We start from the raw sequence: 20,453 nt of genomic DNA on the forward strand, positions 1-20,453 counted from the left end.
AATTAATCCGAGCAAAATCATAGGTGTGTTATTAGAAGCAGACAGTTGAAACTGTCAGTAACAATGCAGAACAGACAGAAATATTCCATGAATATTTCTGCATATTGCAGTCCCATCCCAGTCATAAATGCCATATGGTTTTTCCTAAAAATAATATGCAAATAATTTTTAATGCATGGGTAGTTTAAAAAGAATTTATTACTGGTCTGCCTGAAAATGTTCCTATTCAATAAATTAAAGAATATTAAGGAAGTATTAGAAACCTGGATAAAGCCAGGGTTACATGTAACCAACATAAAAACTATGACCTTGATTATATAATTCTAGCTGTGCTGGAATCAGTAGCAGGTAAAATAACCGAAGGCCTGATACATGATGTAACCAATACAGAACATGACTGTGTAATTGGTGCCAATGAGCATGTCAAATTGGGTAGCTTTCTGGGTGAGACTGCCGAATATGATTGATAAAGGTGACTTCATTGACATACGCTTCTGTAAAACAACATACAACAGGACATCAATCTAATTAAATGATTAGTATTACACAAAATCAGTAACATGTAATAATTAATTAAAAATCAACTTAATGACAGATCTCCAAAAGGAACTATAAGCAGCTAATCATAATGCCTTGGGTAATTCTTGAGGAATTTGTGGAGTTCTCTTCTTTTCCATAAGTGAGTTTTTCCCGCTGTGTTGGTGCGGGATGCTGCCAGCCCAGCCCAGCCCAGCCCAGCCCAGGCTCTGGCAGTGTTCAGGGCGCCAGTGCAGCTCCAGTTGTCTGGATCCCTGCTGGGAGATGGCACAGGCTGTTTACTCAAACAGGCATCTGCGACCACACCATCACTAGTTCCCTTGGCCTGGTTTGGAGTCCTGAGAGCTGAGTGCCTCTCTGACATGAAGTGGAACGAGCTCGAAACACACCCTTGACACTGGTGCCTTGGGGGATTGAGCCCCACATTTTAGAAAATGCTCTCCTCTGCTACTACATAAATTTATGAGTGATCTGAAGAAACATTCAACAGCATTAATGGTAAAAATTGCAGATGACATAAAATGCATAAAGTACTAAATAATGCAAAGAGAAAACAGTTTTTTTGTAGGGAAATTGACATCCTTTAGTAAGCCAGGACCATTTGAACGTGCTTTTTGAGACAGCTGAATGCAAAGTCATTCAGCAGGAACAAAGAATGTAGGTCACGTTTAGAAGTCTGGAGACTGTGTCCTGGAAAGCAGTGACTCTGACAAGGATTTAGGGGTCACAGTGGTTAGCCAACTAAAGAGAAGCTCCCAGAACAATGTTCCAAGGCATTTGGTACAGCCTTCAGATACAGGAATGTTCGGTGGTGACATAAACAGCATCCAATTCTACCGCACACTTTTGATAAAGGTGCTTAAAAATCAGAAATATTCAGAAAAGCACTCCTAGAATACTGTTAGTATTAATTTCCAGTAGTAATCTGGAAAACCTGATTAACAATAACAGAGATTAAAAGTCCAAATTACTTACTTTACCCAAAGTGGCATTACGAAGTGACTGCATTGTGGTTTATAAAAATCCATTACGTATTTCCAACAAGGAAAGACAACTCTGTCAGTAGCAAAACAGCTCTTTAAACAGGGTAACCATAGGACTGTTAAAAAAAGTTATGCAGGTTTTGTTTCTATTTAGAATTGCATTGTTTTAATTTGAGGATGAACATGAAAAAAGTAAAGGAAAAGCATCTTTTAAAGTGCTTTAAAAGAAAAGCATGGCAGGCTAGCATGACAAAGGCAAAGAGACTGCATGGTACGGTGTTGAGTCTTCATGTTGAACACAAAACTGTAAATGAACAAAATAACACATTTTAAAAGACAGTTTCCTATTGTTTTTATACTTCCATGTTGATTTATACTGTATTCTTTTATTTTGGCCTTTATTTTTTTTTTTTTAACATAATCAGAGTGAAGATCTTTCTTGAACATCTGTGAAATATTTTGCACACTCAGGCTAGACGTAAATAATACATGTTGGAGAGATGTAAACACCAATGGGAGAAATAAATTATGTACGTGAACACAGGGCACTATAGCTAAAGTAATGAGCTGAAACATAAGAAACTTCCATTAACTTGATCATCAGAAAAAAAATCCTTATAATTGGAGGAATTCAATTTTGAAGAGATGTCTCCTTTGGGAAGCAGAAGCCCCATTACCTGAAGCATTTAAAATGAACTGCACAAGACAGCATTGAAGAAAGTTAAAGACCAGTCCTTTATGAAGACCATGATTGTCTTTTCCATCTCAAATCTTTGTGATCTCCTGTTTTTTCTTATAATTTAAGACTATCATGAATATTTTGATTGTCGAGCTACAAAACAAGCAGTTTAAAGAACAGAATTTTATTGCAAGATTACCAGAATTGTTTTAAAATTAGTTTCCATTCTCCTATCTAGTATACAACATTACCAATATCACCATGTTACATCTAAATATAGACTAAGAGATTTTCAAAAACAACAGACTAAAAAGCAATATAGTTGGTGAAATACTCAGTGTGGAGGTGCTCAATTTTTAAGAACTTGCATCTGAAAAATGTCAATCTCTACTAAAGTGCCTCAGCGCTCCATTGACCATTGGGGAAGAATTAAGTAAGTGCCTTGGAATGAGATCCACAAAAACTAAGCTAGGTGGTAAGAGTGTGCTGAGGACAAAGTTGTACACTGAGTTCTGAATCTCTTTGATGTTCAGGTGTTTTAATGCTATTACTCCTTTGAGCAGAGGCTTTCCTGAAGGTTTTAGGTGCTTGTTTCTCTTTCAAAAACTAGGAAAACAAGTGTAGCTGGAAGACTCTTGTCTCTGCTCTATAATTCAGTGATTAAAGAACTCCTCCAGGATGATGAAGACACAGCAACAATTAATTTTCTCCTTTAGTGAATCTCGCGTCTCCTAAGACCCTATCTGAGGACTATTCTAGAGGAATAGAAAAGAAGGGGAGCGCTCCAGCCCCTTCTTCCTTTGAGCCACTTACAGTTTTTGTAGACTGAAGGCTTCATTTGTCTTCAGACAGATTAAGCAGGAGCCTCTATTCTGATTAGGGGTCTATCACTGGGAACAGGTCACCCTGGGCTTAAGATCCTGCTCCACTGTTTCTGGATTTATGGATACAAAACACATAAATGGTCCATAGTACAAACACAAAAAGCCATCTTTTGTCCTTCCCAACCAAGTGCCATATCCACAAGGTTACAGACTAATTCCCCCTCTCTGATCTAATGCATTTTTAATTCTTTCAAAGTGAGCAGCTTTAGCAGAAGGGACAGATTGTGTTTTCTTCTCTTCCACATCCCTGCGGACTGTGAGCTGTTTACCTGACAAGTAGAAGAGAGTTGAAGTCTTTGTTTTACAAAGGAAAGCAACCAGATCTTTTACCTAGAGAATGTCTTAACCACTGATATTTTTATATTAAAATGCAGAATAACCAAGCTTTTGGGGAGAAGGCATCAGTTATGGCTGATTTTTTGTGTGCAGGTGGATTTAGCAGATATTCTCCAAGATCTGAGGGGCTTGGGCACAAGAGGAGCAAGTCAGTCAGATGAAGCCTGAGATGCCTTTGGGCGAATACAGTTTCTGGGGAATTTAAGCATAAAAACTGTAGCGTCTGTGGAGGTTAGTCACCTCCAAGGTCAGCTGTAACTGAGCGAGTGATGTGAAGGAGCCTGGCTCCAGTTTCAGTATCTAAATTCCACATCAGTCCCACCTTCAGCACCCAAGCCCTGCCGCAGGAATTTGGGGACTGGGTGAACCTCATAGAATCAACTAGGTTGGAAAAGACCTTTCAGATCATCAAGTCCAAGCATTGCTCCAGGACTGCCAAGTCCACCACTAAGTCATGTCACTGAGGGCCTCATCTGCATGGTTTTTGAACACTTCCAGGGACGGTGATTCCACCACTTCCCTGGACAACCTGTTCCAATGCCTGATTGCCCTCTCAGTGAAGAAATCTTTCCTAATATCCAATCTAAACCTCCTCCGGCTCAGCTTGAGGCCATTGCCTCTTGTCCTATCGCTTGTTCCTTGAGGGAAGAGACTGGCCCGCACCTCACTACAACCTCTTTTCAGGTAGTTGTAGAGAGCGATAAGGTGCCCCCTGAGCCTTCTCTTCTCCAGACTAAACAACCCAGTTCCCTCAGCCATTCCTCATCAGACTTGTGCTCCAGACCCTTCACCAGCCTCGTTGCCCTTCTCTGGATCCGCTCCAGCAACTCAATAATACCAAGCGACAGATTTGGTAAAAACACTTGGTGTTTTTTTGGACTCCGGGCTGGCAGCTGCCCCCCGCCAGGCACGGTCCTGCCAGCCGCCGGTGGAGCACATCCCCCGGCCGGGGCTCGACGGGGCGGCGGGAGGCAGCGACCCGCGGTACAGTCAGGAATTAGCTCTGGGGGAGCCCACTGGGGCCGATAGTCCCGGCGCGGCCTCTCCCCCGCGGCCCCTGGCGCAGGCGGCAGCGGGCTCCCCTCGCACCCACCGCCCAGCAGACTGGGAGTGTTGCCGGGGCGGCTCCGCAGCGCCGGAGGAAGACCGAGCCCGCTAACGGAGGCGGAGAGGGGGAGAGAGACAGAGGCGACGGCACCGCCCTCCGGAGAGAGCGGCAGGGAGAGGCTGGTGCGAAGCGCCGCATCTCAATGAGGGCCGGGCTAATGCAAATCACTGCAACCGGCAGCAGCAGAAGAAAGGCGAAGCAGCTGCAGCCCGGGCTCCCCAGCAGCGCGCTCCAGCCAGGGGAGGCGTAACAAAGGCAGTGGAGCCGCTTTCTGCGGCAGCTCCTGCTATTAGAGCCGGGTGGTCGCCGGGGGGGAAGGGGGAGCTGTCGCTCTCTGGCCTCGTCCTATTTGGAGCTGCCGCCTTCCCTCCGCGCCCCGCCAGCAGGTCCGAGGGAGAAGGTGCTCGCCAGGCTGCGGAGAACAGGTGAGCGCCGGGGCCGAGGCCGTCTCTCCCTGCGCGGGGACTGCGGCGTCGGGGCGCGGCGCGGCGCACCTGTACCCATTGTGTGAGGCGGTGGCCTCCGCCGAGCGCCGCAACGCCCTGCCCGGGCGGGCCGCGGGTGCCGGTGCGGTGTGTGCCCGGCGGTGGGAGCGCCGGTGTGGGTCTGTCCCCCGGTCTGCTTCCCGGCACGCCGGGAGCGCACCAGCTGTTTCCCCCGTGCGCCCGGAGGCGAACGCACCTCGGTTTTGTCAGCGTGTGCGTTCACGGTGCGGTACCAGCCCGCAGCGGGGCTGAAGTGCTTGATGCCGCCTTCAGCGGTCTGACTGTGTGTCAGACACGTTTCCCCTACCTACCTCAGCAGAATAAACCCCTCTCTTCTTGAAGCCGCTGCGGCATGTAGCCACGTTTTAGCCCCCCCGCAATGACTTGGTAGTGAGCCTGCGGCTTAGTCTCTGAATGATCTTCGCTGGGTGCCAGTCGCATCGCTGCGTGATGTATTTTTTTTCATCAGATTGTTTTATGTAATTGCTCACCCACACCTGTATTATAAATAATTCTTTAGCGGATGTACAGAGTGTGAAGTGTTGGGCATGGTGATTTTGCAGGGGTGTGTCCCTTCATTTTTCTGTCTCTATATGTATGTGAATATATATACCCACACAAACGGAAACATCTGATCAGATCAAATTGTTTAGAATTTCTTTGTCTTGTGATTTGAATGCGATTTCCTGCAAAATAGCAGGACTGTGGTGTTCAAGGGGGGCTCTACTTCCCTTTTAAAGGGCGTAATTGGGAATTACAGCCATTATTGATTAAAGCATATGTGTGTGTTGAAGAAAGGGCAGCAACTCGCATTTCTACCTTTCCCCATCCAAAATTGGTAAAGCTGAAAGTCTCTTAAAAAAAAAGTATATCTTCATGTAAACTTGTGTTTTGTTTTGTTTTTTTTTTTTTTGGGGGGGGGTGTTGGGTTTTTTTTGTGTGTGTGTGTGTTTGTGTCTGAGATGGTTTGAGCAAATGAAATAGCAGACGTAAGAAAAGTCCATTTTTCTTGGCACAGGCATAGCTTTTGAGATACAGTTTCTGACTTGTGGGTTCTAGGATTGGTTAAATCTGAATAACAGGTTTTCATAGGAATTAGAAATGAAGTAAAACAACTGACATGATTTTTTTAACATGGAAATGTTGGTGGTATGTTCTTGACTCTAAGCTGGGAGTGATATTTTTTATTAAAACTATAGAGGAGTGTCCGTGAAATGCCACAGTAAGTGTTCTTTCACTGAAGTGGGCTGTATGTATGTATGTATATACTGAGGAAGAAAATTGTGTTTTTCTTTTATCTTTATAATACACAAATATATACTACAATCATAGAATACCTCAAGTTGGAAGGAACCCATAAGCGTCATTGAATCCAACTCCCTGCTCCTTGCAGGACTACCTAAAACTAAACCCATATGGCTAAAAGCATCATCCAGACATTCCTTGAACTCCGACAGGCTTGGTGCCATGACCACTTCATACTGTACTGTTTAAGTATTTTAGGTACCTTTAAAGTATTTACAAATATAAATCTTGCATATAAACATAAGCACATGATCCTGTGCTAATGTAACAGAGTAAGCTGTGAGCTGTAACCAAATCAGGGTAAATAATCTCCACCAAGGCCCCACACTTGCAGTGGTTAGCCTTAGGTTCTTGTTCCAGTCAAGCATTGTGAAGTTGCTGAGCACGTCTCCTACAGCTTTGCAGCATCAAGGTTCAGCTGTATAACCACTGCTTTAATGCAAACTTCTGTAAGCAAAAGAGCATCCTTAAGTCTTTCTGTATTTCCTCTTATTGCTTTACAACTGGTCTGAATACATTTTTTTCTTCATGGTCACACAGTTATGAGTGGTTGAAACAAAGCTTGTGCTTGCTATTTTTTTTCTTTTTATTGGAAATCAATGAGAGAGGCCACTTGTAAATTAGGTCTGTGTGTATGTGCTATAAATAAACTTACCGTGCTTTGCTGTTCTGCAGACAATGCAAATCTAGATGGCTCCTAAATTAAAAGAAATGTGTTTTCAACCTAATGATCTTTTGATAATACTATTTTTATCATATTTTTGTTTTATTTATGAAGATTAATGTGCAACTTGTAGTGTTCAGTCTTGTGTTGGTCGTAAAAAGGAACAGAAGTGTCTACTTCCTTGATTTCATTTCAGAACATGTGAGCTTGCGTATACATGATCTATATTGAACAGCTGGGATCATTTTGGGCAGAGCTGATAGGTTTTTGTCATTGTCAAATGTGGGAGACACCAACTGATAATTTACCCATCAACACTGAATTTATCACTCCTTTGGTGATAGTTTTGTAGGCAAAAGAAGCTGTCAGCCTTAATCAATTTGAGTATTAGGCTTAGGATATTAATAATGCATCTTGCTAATGTTACAGAGCACTGAAGTAGCTTGCTCATTGAAAGGTACTCATTTCCTGTCTCCCTCTAATACTTTTTTTATTATTTCATTGCATTTGAGCACTTCTGTTTTTCAGTGTATGCAAAGTATTTGCACAAGGACAACTGAAGGAATTTACTACAAAGCTTAGGCTGTAGGGAAACCAATATTTGGAAAATGCAAGGACTGTTACAGAGTGGGCTTGACCCACTGAGTGGTAGTCCTGATTCTCATCGCCAACCTGTGACACCTCACCTATTCCTTTGACAAGTTCTTAACTGCTTACTTGTTGGTGACTGATTGCTTTTCTGAAATGGCACATCTTGAGATCACAGTTGGAACAAACTGTGGGGATGCATGGTCTAGAAGGTAGACTGGACTCAAATAGCATCTGAATATAACACGAGTAGAAGTAGAAAGTTGATGTGGTTTTTTTTGGTTTTGGTTTGGTTTTTTTTTTCCCCAGTAGCTCAACTTTGTCACCTCATTTTCACAGTTCTTACTGAATTTGAACGCTTTTAATGTTGCATATTACTAGCAGTTGGTTTCATGAGTGCCATTGCTATGCTGTATACAAGCCTAACTTATAAACCAGGTTTTATGGCCTGGCAAGAGAGGTAGCTGTAAAATGAATGTGTGAATATAGCATGGTTTCATTCAAATATTTTTTCTCAACCTGGAAAGCAGTCCTTTGTAAGTGCCATGCATAGAACATACATTCTCAAAGTAAGCTTCCTTAAAATGTGTAAGTTTCTTAAACTTTTTCTGTTCTCTTGTTCATCCCTTAGATTGAACTTCAACATGTCCTTTGGGAGAGATATGGAGCTGGAGCATTTTGATGAGCGTGATAAAGCGCAGCGATATGGCAGGGGGTCCCGGGTAAATGGTTTGCCCAGCCCTACTCACAGTGCCCACTGCAGCTTTTACCGAACCCGCACTCTACAGACCCTGAGTTCTGAGAAAAAAGCCAAGAAAGTTCGTTTCTATCGTAATGGAGACCGGTATTTCAAAGGGATTGTATATGCCATCTCCCCTGACCGGTTTAGATCCTTTGAAGCTCTCCTGGCTGATCTGACCCGAACTCTGTCTGACAATGTGAATCTGCCCCAGGGAGTGAGAACAATCTACACGATTGATGGCTCCAAGAAGATTTCCTCCTTGGACCAGCTAGTGGAAGGTCAGCAGTAAGATTTGGAGGCATAAAGTTATGTTTGAGTTGATGTTTGTTTGTCTAATCTGTTCAGTTTTCTGTAAATAGGTAATGGTATTGTTGTTCTTACTGATAAAGAAAGGATCCTCAGTGGTATAAATAGAATCGTGAATATCTTACAGTGTGCTATGAAGAAATATTGTTGCCTTGCTTCTTATTTCCCTCATATTGAAAGTGTTTGACCTTTCCCTTTCTGTTAATCTAGTGTTGATAGTCCTAGATCTTGAAGATCACATCTGTTGCTTCTCTTGAACTTGCCTATTTAAAAATGCCAATGCTGATGAGAGTTTAGTCAGTTAAGCTTGATGAAACTTACATGAAATTAAGCTCTGATGGATTTTATCCTTTTCCTTTTTTTTTTTTTTCCTTTTAAAGTCTGTGTCTACCTAGTGAAAAGCTCCAACTCTTCCCTACAAGTAGATATGCCTTAAGTAAAACACCCTAGTCTCATGGAGTAGCATAAACGTAGGTAACCTGTTAAAAAAGTAATTCTGTAGCCATGGTGTAGACTGTAAACTTTTCTCCCCTGTAGCATTTCTCTTTGCCTCTTCCCCAGTCCATTGGCATCCTTACCTTGTTTTTGAGTAAGGCTCATGTACCTGCAGTATGAAGCATTACTAGTGATTTGGTCAGAACTGACAGGTCCTGGTCACTGTCGAAAACCAGAGACTCCAGCTGCCAATTTGCCCATTGACACTGAAATTATCACTCCTTCACTGATAGTTTTGTTGGCAAAAGAAACTGTCAGCATTAATCAATTGGCATAGTAAGCCTAGGTTATTAATAATACTTTTACAAGTTGTAAGAGTTGCTATAGTAGCTTTTCCAACAGAAAGTGCCTCTGGCTTTGGGCAGGTTTCTTTTTGTGTTTGTAGGCAGTAGCTCCTAGTACAAAACATGAGACTGTATAAATTCTGAAAGCATTAACTAGTGCACTTTTGGCCATAACCAAAGTTGGTTTTTATCTGTGAAATTCAAATGCAGGTGCTTGACTGTGTTCAAAGAGAATAAAGGTGGAACAATGTTTTTATTGTTGTATTGTGGGCAAACCTGCAAAGCCACTGGACAGCCAATTTAGAGTTGTAACAGAGATTGTAATTTCTTTATGATTTTCATTTTTAGCATTGGGTGAGAGAATTTGCAGTATCAGAATGTAATGAGAGAATCAGAAGGTGGCTAAAGTGGGGAGAGAAGAAGAAAAGGTTAATGAGATGAATAAAAATCCTGAAGAGGAGCACATCTTTGCATAGCAGGTGTTTGGCCACCATTGAGTTGTCTCCTTTAGGTGTCATAGTAGAGAAAAGCTTTGTAAGAAGTTTTATGAAAAGGATCTTTTTGATAGTCCCACTTGCATAAAAAGGAGAGTAGGAGACAACATGAAGACGCTCAAAAAGAAAATTAATGTGGTAGGGTTACCCATGTAAGTAAGGATTTTTGGGGTTAGGACAATAGGTTTAGTGAAATGAAAAGGAAACTGATCTAAGATCAATGTTATGAATTCTAGGGCAAAGTTAGAACTGTATTTGTCAGGACAGTATTTAATTGGTGCAGAAAATCAATTTCTGGGAGGAAACACCAATATTAATCAACATCTGTTTAAAAGCAGTGTACATTTTATTCTCTCATTTGATTGGTATGCTCATCAAGAAGCAGGTATCATTGATGCTAATGTTGCATCAGTGCAGAGTCTTTCATGGCCAGTCAGAACCAGCTTCTGAAAAGAAAGAAGTGAATGCATGAATAAATTCAGCAACCTGTAAGATTGGTTTATTTTGGCATCCTAGAAAAGAATAATACCATTTATAAGTCAGTTAAAACGAATGACTACGGCAGCATGTATATTTTAAAGAAGGGCTTTGGGATTTCTTTTAGTTCTGTGAGACTTTATTCTTTACCTTTTTAATGAACACATCTCCCTTTCTGTATAGTTCCAGACAGTCTGATTTTCTTGTGCCAGTAACGCTGTGGGATTTGCAGAAGCCACTCTTTGAGTGCAAGTGGAGATCTACATCCTTCTTCCACCTGAAAGGGGGCTTCTGTCTGTTTGTATAAAGGAGATGGGTTATTTTGTTGTTTCCATCATAGAGTTTCACTGTACAGTGCAGGTTCATATATTATTAGTTCAGCGATTGTTTTTACATAATCTCCTTTCACTCTTTACTGTACAAATTTATTAGAGTTTGGCTACTCTTGTACTGCATTAATTAGCTTGAAGCTGTGCTTTGTGTTTGAATAGCTGGGAAATCACTTGATTTTTGCCTCTTGCCAAATGACATTTGTGCTCAAACTATTGAAATATGAAGTATTGCTTTCTTCATAGTGAGACTATTCCCGTACTGTATGAATCCATTTAATGAGACTGTTATGAATTTAGATGATTTTTTTCTGTTTGTTGGGGGAAGGGGACACTGATTTTAGCAATTGTGTTGTAAGGTAAATGTGTAAGGTCTTGTTTGTTTTTTTTTCCTTTATGTCTGTGAAGAAGTTCCTGTACTCTTACCTTCCAATATGGTAGATGAAGACAGAGAAGCAACTAGCTCCTGGGGGAAACAAGACAGCAGCCACTGTCTTTTATCTCAGAGCTAAATACATAGAACTGCGTGAAAGATAGTCCCAAAGGAAAAAGATTGTAAAGGAACTGTTTTGTTTCAGTAATATTTAGTTCTGTCCTGCATAGAATTCAGAACTGGCATGGCTGTATGCTGATGTTGTAAGTTATTTTGAGGTGCATGAACACGTCTTCCCTTTATTTGAAACTAATGACTTCCCTAGGTTGGTTGGTTGGTTGGTTTATTTGTTTTTAAGACTTGCTATATGTGAGATTTGTTGGAATTTGATAACAAGGGGTGTGTACTGTTGCAAATTTTCACATGCTCTGAAACTTCTGTTCTCCTCTGCCTTAGATGAAGGAAAAAATGAAATGGATTCATGTTACATTCTTTTTGTCAGACCTCATGTTCAGGACCCTCTTACCTTTAAAGAATTGTTTCCAAATGTGACATGACTTAATTCCCGATGTATGACATGCAATCTAAGCATGTAGAATAAATAAAGATGAAGTTGCTCTTAAGGCTAAATTGTCTATCTATAAACAAAGTCTAAGAAAAAAACTAAATGCCTTTTGCTTTTCCAAAAGTATACTACTTTTAAAGCTTAAGGCAGAGACTCATGGGTCTTAACCAAAAATTATCATTGAACAGTATATGAAGAAAAGTAATAGATTAGAATGAGCAGTATAACTCTGAAACAAAGAGTATTATTTACTGTTTTTACTCCTGGGGTCCTGCTATGTGGAACGAAGACCACAGAGTCAATCCATAGCCATAACTGCATCCCTTTCCCATTAATTTTTATTATAATATTACATCAGAGTCTTGGGTATGAACCAGAATCATTTTAGGTTTCCACAATACCTACCACAAAAGATGAACCCTGCAGCAGAGAACTGGCAGTCAAAAGACAAACCAAAAACCCCAAACCACAAGGCTGAGACAGTACTGAGAAACAATATTGTCACATGTCAATATTGGGTGCGCTGCCAGACCTGTAAAGACTTGTATGTGTGTGTGCACGTTTCGTGTAGGCATAATGGCAAAAATAGTTTTCAGGAATAATCTGAAAAATAAAAATGAATGTGTCTCGGGGATTATGTTGGGGCTGCCGTCCCTCATTGAAGGAGCAGTTTGAAAGAGCAGAGATATACCAGATTTAAAATCTGGTAATGGCTCTAACTGGCTGATAACTCTTGGGAGAAGTGAACCTCACTGGAGTAGCAGAGGAGATGATGGATCACCTGAGGTCTGCAGGAAGGCCCTTGTGAGTTGGAGGTAGGCGGTTGTGTTTCATGCAGCAGAGAGGCTGCCTGTCGGAGGAGGGTTCAACAGGCAGTGTCTCCTTGCTAAAGTGGTGGACAGACTGTGACAAAGTTCCTAACTCTTTTTGTATGTGGGTCTTGCTACTCCCACTGTCACCTCATTCCTCTTAACCCAGCTTTTCCCTCTCCTACCTGAGTCTGTTGCTGCCTTCTTGACTCTGCCACCTGCTCCAGCGGTGCTGGTGAGAAGCCCGGCCAGGTCAGACTGCAGGAATTGATTGACATGGTCTCTTATGCACATTAGAGCTAACGCTCTTTCTTCTAAGTCATGTCTACCTCAGCAGCTGGGAATTGGTGGGCTGGAAAGATTCATATGCATATGTAATATGCTATCAAAATAATAATAGTAAAGTATCTGTTTAAATGTTTGTAGAGCTGTATCTGTGTGGACGTTTGTTTATAGGATTGAATTTACACTGGATATTTACTATGGACTTGATCCAAGGCTATGAAAGTTAGTGAAACTTGGACTGGATCCTGTGGCAGAAATGCCTGCAATCCTTATATTGTTTAATAAACAAACAACTGAATAATCCGGTTGCATAAAATGGTAGATGGTTATTCTGGCACTGTTTCTTTGATTATTTTATTTCAAGAATTTGAGAAGATTCATCCATTAGATTCATCCATTTACACTGTGTCTTCCTTAACTGCTTGGAAGGTCCCATGCTTTCTTATTCTAGGTACTTTCCAGTTAATTTTTTTTTTAAGCACGTAAAATGCCTGTCTTGCTTGTAGAAAGACTGCAGAAATTTGGTGGGGTAGAGAGGGAGGATGTATGTCTTTATTTTTTCTTTTGAGTTTTGATGAGGAAAACAAAAAAGTTGAGCTGAGCAGAAAGAAGGATGTGCGAAAGAAGTCCTTTAAAAGGTTTGAGGAGATCTGATTTAAATCAGCACTTTCTGGTGCTTGTGATTGCTAGGTGGACATGGGTAGGTCAGATTTATTTCCTGTAGCTCTGTCTCTTTTGCACTGTTGCATTTTTTTCAGACAAGGCAGTAGTAATGTAGTTTAAGTAGGTTATTGCTCTATTAACTAACACATTTGGGAGCTATCAGGTAGTAACTTATTTGGTTCAGGTCATCTTCCTTTTACAATCTTCTCTGCTTGGTGAGGGATAGTCAGAATTCTTTGTCCTTTCCCCTGAGAGATTGCTCTTCTGCCTTCTGTATGTACAAAACCAGAGGGTGGAAGTGAAGCAGGGCAGGTGTGCCTGTTGCATAGGGTGCTGGGGATGTCAATCCTTTCCCTGCTATCTGAATTTGTTTCCTGCCCTATCCACTGGGAAAATGGACCACAATGAATGCTGCACTGAACATCCTCACCACCGAAGTGTGCAAGCACTGTGGTTCCTCTGCCTCAGGTGGGCTTGTAGATTAACTTTCCTTTCCTAGTATGTACTCTGCTTCAAAGAACCAACGCTATTTTCAATAAATTAGCAGTTCTGCTGCCTCTACAAAGAGGGGTTGGTTGTTCCCTCTCTGCATGATTCGACCAGGTTCTGTGTACCTTCTCCAGGATTTTCACCTAATATCAGCTGGCTTCTTTACAAAGCCATTTTAGGCCAAGTTGCCTTTAGCACAGAAAAGCAATGCAAATAATACCTTTTAAAAGGTAACACCTTGATTGTTCTTGTAGTGAGAATACCAGCAAGCTGAAGGAAACAAACAATTTACTAATACCGATAGGCCAAAAAAGGGATCAACACTTGCACCAGGAAAGGTCCTGAACTTGCAGGCAGTGATTCAATGTCTCCTTAGCAGCCACCTTGTACGGAGATATTATTTTTCTAAATTATATTTTTAATACATAAAGCATGTCATGAAATTCTTGTGCACGTTGTGGCCTATAAGAACTATCCTTCAGTGTTACATGGCGCTAATGGTTCATCTGCATTGAATTTTGACGGATGTGTAACTACAGGTAGTAGGTTTTTGTTTGTGTCTCTTTTTATTTTGTAAGTATAAACTGTGTTTTGGGATCTGTCCTCCTACATGATTAGCCTTCTGATTAGCTTCTCAATGCTGAGATGAATTTAATTGTTCCACATGGAATTTCCTGAAATGTTGAGCACTTGCACAAAATAGATTGTGGGATTACTGGTTCAAAACTGGCAAGCATTGTGTATAATTTTTTTTTTTAATTTTTTTTTTAAGGGTTAAAGTGATGTTTGTTTCATTTACACTGTTGCTATGAAGAAGTAGGAGGGCTGTCAGGAAAGGGATACTTTATAAGATTTAGTAATGACTTTTTTTTCATAGATGTAAGATATCCCAAAACAGCTGGGGGACCCCTTTTTCTAATGGCTACTGACTGATACTGTAATCAAGAGTCAAAATTTCATTAGTGACAGCTGACTGCACTGTGAAAAGCTTGCTCTCCTCTCTTGGGGAACTGCAATCAAATAGACACTTCAAATGGGCTGTCTTTTCTATGCTTTTGTTTAATCCAGCATGTCCAAGGATTCCTTATTCAGCACGTTATGTTATAAATCTAGTGCTTGGAGATTGTTACCTTCTTCCTTCAGCTGCCAGTTAGTCAAAGCTGGTGCTTGTGGGCTGTATTTGTGCTTAGGCTTGACCCAGAATAAGAACTGATGATGCTCAGTGGGATTACCTCTGGATGTGTATTTTCCTGGTGCTTTGGAGCTGGGAACACCAATTTGCTGCTGGTATTGCCTGTCAGCAGATTAGACAGCTTCTGTCTCTCTTCAGGTACAAGTGAAGCTTCACCTTGAACAGGGGGTGAAGCTGTTGTCTGCAAGGTTATCAAAAATAAAGATAAAAATAAAAATAAAAAAATTTGTGTCTTCACCTAATAGTTATGAAGAAGCAGTAGTTGAGGTGGAAGGTGGATTTATTGGACTAGTAAGTCATGCCTCTTGTGAAACTTCTCTGCAGTCTTCTCTCCTGAAGGTAACTATGAAAAAAAAGAGAGGATGAAAATCTAGGTGAAGGATTTTTGTCCTTTTCTTTGAGATTTCATCTGCATACAGACACCATGGCTCTAAAGGATTAGGCTAGATACTGGAATTTCTGGGTGCTGTCAGGGTGCGTTCCACATTCAGGAAACTGTTTGATAAATCTTGGATCATTACTATGGTTAAGCCTTTCTGTTCTGAAGTTACTACATATCTCTAATTTCCCTTGCATATATATATATGCAATGGGTAACAGGAAGAACTTACCTTTGTCTCTCGTAAGGTTGGTGTAAGTATTTCATCTTAGATTCTTTTCTTGATGATTTAGATATTACTAGAAAACAGATTAACTTGAGTTTTCATGATGACTACTAAGCATTGCAATGTCTTCATCTCTCTTTATTTTGTTCTGCTTTAGAAGAATACTTAAAAAAAAAAAAACCCAAACAAAAAATCTTTTTATGGTTCTTGCTTGATCATACTCCATTACATTTATCTTTCCTGCTGAGTGGTCCATCTTCCCGTGTAGCTCTGACTTCTTTGTCTTTTGGTGTTCTTCCACCGCCTTTCTGAAAATCTCGGTACAGTGTGTTACTTTCTGGTGTCTGGAGCATCATGCCGATAGGCTTGAACCTCTGTTGCACCTGGGGCCTCATGTCTCAGATCATCCCCCCTATTTCTAACTGTGGTGACTGTGTACCTGCCAGCATTCCTTGTATGCTGTCTTGTCTGTGGGATTGGGTTAGGTGCTTTGAAACTTTAAAGTTTGTGCCCAGAAGTAAAATTCAAGTACTTATTTTTCTTTTAAGAATTGAACTGTAAGTCCTCTTTCCTTAGGGTAGGTATCATTAGGAAAACCTTCGGTTCTTATGTGTTTTTTGGCATAGCAGGTACATCACTCGTTTTTTTTCTGGTTTTGTTTAGTACCTTGACTAAACTGCTAAAATGAAGGTCTCTGTGCTGATAGCATACACTGAACTTCTGAACCCAGAAGAATTAAACCATCTCAGATGTCTTTGTGGTATTTTTCAGGATGAGATTTTTGCATTATTTGTAATGGAGTTTAACTGTAGGCTACTAAAAGGTGTGGTCTTGCTGGATCTAGTACTGTTTCCTTTGGTGGTTTTGTTTTTTTTTCCAGCCAAAGGGTGAACTGAATCAGCTGATTGTTGCAAAATTAGTATTGTCTTTGTTACATTCAGCCAGATCACCAAGTTGATCTAACTCACCCAGTGCAACTGGCAGCGCAGTCACTCAGTCAAGCTCAAGGGAGACGCTGGGTGCATCTAAGCATGTTCCCTTTTCACAGCAGCCTGCAACTGGACTCCGTTAAGAGGTTAATCAACTGGGATATGCTGGTGTTTCTGTCTTCTAGGTCCCCCAAAATTGTGTGGGATTTGCAGAAATAGTTTGTTGTAGATAATGCTCCAGTGGAAATATGGGCTACAATCCGTTTTTTTTCTTTAAAGTATGATATATTTGTTGTGAGTAGCACTCTGTAATCACTCCTGTTTGCCTTCCTTTACCCCCCCCGTATCATATGTTGAGTCAGTAGAATAATAGATTTCCTGCCTCTATATATCCTGCACTTATGCTACTTAAAGCTTTAAATAATCAAATGTTAACAACTCTCCAATGACACTTTCATCCACCTTTTATGGAAAGTTATTTGTAGCCTATAGTTTTTGATAATGTTTCATATTATTTCCCTTGAAGTGTTTGGGGCCTGCTGTTTTGTTAAGAGCAGGCCACTTAAGCATGAAGGCTGGGAGACTACTGTGATAATGTGCTGGGGCTGGGCAGCTGATCAGATATGAACACTAGTTACTGACAGCAACGATCCCTACTGCAGATGGTGTTTTCTGAAAAGAAAACTTCTGCTTTCAAGGATTTTGTAACAGCATTTTCCAAATGGTTAGCTGATGAGTGATGTTTAGAAGATGTTTTACAGTCTATAGCATCTAAGAAGGGAAGAGATCAATACTTTATGTAGATCAAGAATGATAAGAATAATGTTTAATAATTTGAGAAGGATTTGATTTGATATTTTTCTGTTGTGGTGATGGTTTTTTTTTTTTTTTTTTGTTGTGTCCCTCTCCAATCTGACTTGCTGGTCTGGCACTTTTGTTTCTGCAGGGGAAAGCTATGTATGTGGTTCCATAGAACCCTTCAAGAAACTGGAGTACACGAAGAATGTAAACCCAAACTGGTCAGTGAATGTTAAGACAACTTCTACTTCTCGTTCAGTGCCGTCTCTTGCCACTGCTAAAGGAGGTACTCCAGATGCAAAAGAAAATAAGGATTTCATTAGGCCTAAACTAGTCACTATCATCAGGAGCGGAGTGAAGCCACGAAAAGCAGTCCGGATTCTGCTCAACAAGAAGACAGCACATTCATTTGAACAGGTTCTTACTGATATAACTGATGCCATCAAGCTGGATTCAGGGGTGGTTAAACGCTTATACACACTAGATGGAAAACAGGTAAGAATTTTCATGGTGATCATTCTAAGCATGAAGAGAATATAATTTTCTGAAAGGAAAAGAATAGTACATTAGTTTTAAAAAAAAAAAAATCACTTTTTTCTAGAACACAGAATCAGGCCTTTCACTGCCTATACTGTGCTTAAGATCTGTGAACAGGAACATATCAAGAAGCATTACTTGCCTTCAGTGATGGTCTTGCCATTTATGATAAATAATGGCTCTAAATCTGTCAGCTGAAAGCGTGATGTGGTTTTGGCTCTGCATGCCGGAAACGTAGGATGTCATTTTAAAGAAGCTCATTCTGTTAACTTGTTTCAGATTTTTCTTGCAGCAGTTCTATGAGTCACTGTACTTGCCTTTCCATAAACTGTAAGAATATACAATGAAGATGCACTCCACCATGATAAATGCAGGTCTACTGCTGTCCAGAGTGACCAACTGATGAATCTTACAGCTAAAATGGACTATGAAGAAGGTGCAAGCTTAGAAAATGAGTGAGCTTTTTCCGTTTTGCAGGAAAACAGGTAGGGTTATGTCTGGTGCCCACATTTATTGAGGAGTCTCTTGTAGGTTACATGTTATTTCTTCTCGACACCTTCAAGCAGTGTCTCTTTTTTGCTCTGATTTATTACATTCCAGTGGGGTGAGATTTTTGAGAAGCTTCTTATTGAACTTGAGGATGGAGGGGCAAGAAAACTTACTACAGACTAATCCTACTTCTTTTTTGTCTTTCACTTTATTTGTAATTTATCTATGGACATATATTAATTATAGCAAAACTGGAGAAGCTGTTAACCTGGTGAAGGGCAAGACTAATTTCAGCATGACCTGAATTGATTTAGAGCAATGGTGACTCTAGAGAAATAAGGCCGATATTTGCATTTACACATGTAACTTATTAAACTGAAGAAATGATAGAGGTATAAAATATGGGTGGAAAGATGAGCGACCAGTCTCCCTCAGAAGCTAGAAGTTGCTAGTGACCGAGATATTTCTGCTGTAATATAGCTGTTTTATAGATTCTGTCTCAAGGATTCACAGATATACAGGTGACAGTAGCTGTCAGAAGATGCTGCAAAATATCCGTGATACAGACCAGTACTCGGCTAGATTCAGTGGTGATCCTAACACATCTGCAGTTATGGTGGTTAATATGCAGGCGTAGCTCTGGAAACAGCTACAGCAGTACCCTTTGATCTCAGAGAGGGCTGGTTAATGGACAAACTGCTTATTCAGAGCACTGATTCAAATCGGAGCCAAGTCTGGCTTGACCAGAGCTCACTTCCATCTGCTGTTTTGTATCAGTAACCTCTGATGACAGTTACAGGCAGCAGTTTGATTCTTGATGACTGCATACATGCCTGCTATGATTCTATTACTCTGTCTTTCTTGGGAAGTTTGACCTGGAGCAGAAACGTGGATGGGAAGTTCTTTTTGCCTGCAGCAAAAGTATGTGTCTGGGGAAACTCTCAACCCCTATCCTTCTTACCTTGCCTCATGCTCCAGGGTGCACTAAGGCTAGTAGCTTTGAGGAAGGAGTTGGGATTTTAAAGCTGCAAAGATCAGTGGTGGTCTCTGCTGTGACCTTGACAGAGTACCTCAAGTGACTATTCTGGTTCCTGAAAACCCTCTCAATAAAATACGATTCATATCTGTTTTGTGTTGTATATGTAAATAAACTTGTGGTTTAGTTACGAAGAAGTGCTGGCTGGAAGGATGCCAGTGTGGCCTCCTGTCTCCTGGATAATGTACTCTTTTTTTTTTTTTAATATTCCAACTTCCCTTTAATGATTGTACTTAAAATGAAAAAAATACCTTTACACCTGTTTTAGAGCTCCAATTGCTGGAAGTAAGTAGTAATATCCTACTACCAGGAGAAATGGAAAACCAGGATTTCTTGGTCCTGATGTTGTCGAAGTTCAGTTGAATCCTTTGTTGATTCATGGGATTTGAGGTGAATTTAAATCGGTGGTGTATCAGGACACTTGTTAGCTACCTAGCCTGAAACTCTCGTGTCAAAAGGCTCTTGCAGGTGACTGGTGTCTCCACACTCCTTCCCTTTTTAGCTTTTTGAGATTGCGTAGCTCGCTGTGTAACCCTACTGGCAAGGGCAGGCTTTGGGGGAAGGTGTCCATTTTTCCTGACAGTGTGACAGAGACCTTGCTCGCTGCACGTACAAAGCAGCTTTGCTGGCAGAAAGGGAAATGAATGATCCGGTGCTCAGCAGGAGCAGCCTGTTTCTCACCCCTGTGTGGGGAAGTCATTGATTTCCTGTGCTGCTGGGCAATTGCTGCTCCATTTTTCTCTGCCAAGAGCCTGATCTCCCAGATGGCGTTGTGGGCCCAGTGATTGATTTCTTTATTGCTCAACTCAAGCTGTGAATGATTACTGGGAGGAAATCTATGGTAAATCCAAAATTTTGCCAGTAGTGTTTATAGTTGGGAACTTCTACTGTGACTCCTGCTGGAGCTTCGAAGGTTCTGGAAAAGCCTGTGTTCAGTGGCTAAATCTAACAAATCTTGTGATTAAATCTTTCATCACTAACTTAAAA

The 20,453-nt window shown here is 40.9% G+C and overlaps 1 protein-coding gene across 4 annotated transcripts in view; it reads left to right on the forward strand.

Annotated features, from left to right (window-relative positions):
* Nucleotides 1-4,598: 4,598 nt before the first annotated feature.
* Nucleotides 4,599-20,453, forward strand: part of DCLK1 (doublecortin like kinase 1) — a 244,224-nt gene continuing 228,369 nt past the window's right edge. For all 4 annotated transcript variants that reach the window (XM_030476083.1, XM_030476084.1, XM_030476082.1 and 1 more), the window contains exons 1-3: nucleotides 4,599-4,952; nucleotides 8,201-8,589; nucleotides 17,553-17,899. In XM_030476083.1, the coding sequence (XP_030331943.1) occupies nucleotides 8,214-8,589; nucleotides 17,553-17,899 (723 nt within the window). In that variant the 5' untranslated portion in view covers nucleotides 4,599-4,952; nucleotides 8,201-8,213. The remainder of the gene's footprint in view (nucleotides 4,953-8,200; nucleotides 8,590-17,552; nucleotides 17,900-20,453) is intronic.

The sequence above is a fragment of the Strigops habroptila genome, chromosome 2 (assembly GCF_004027225.2).
Source record: "Strigops habroptila isolate Jane chromosome 2, bStrHab1.2.pri, whole genome shotgun sequence".
NCBI lineage: Eukaryota > Metazoa > Chordata > Aves > Psittaciformes > Psittacidae > Strigops > Strigops habroptila.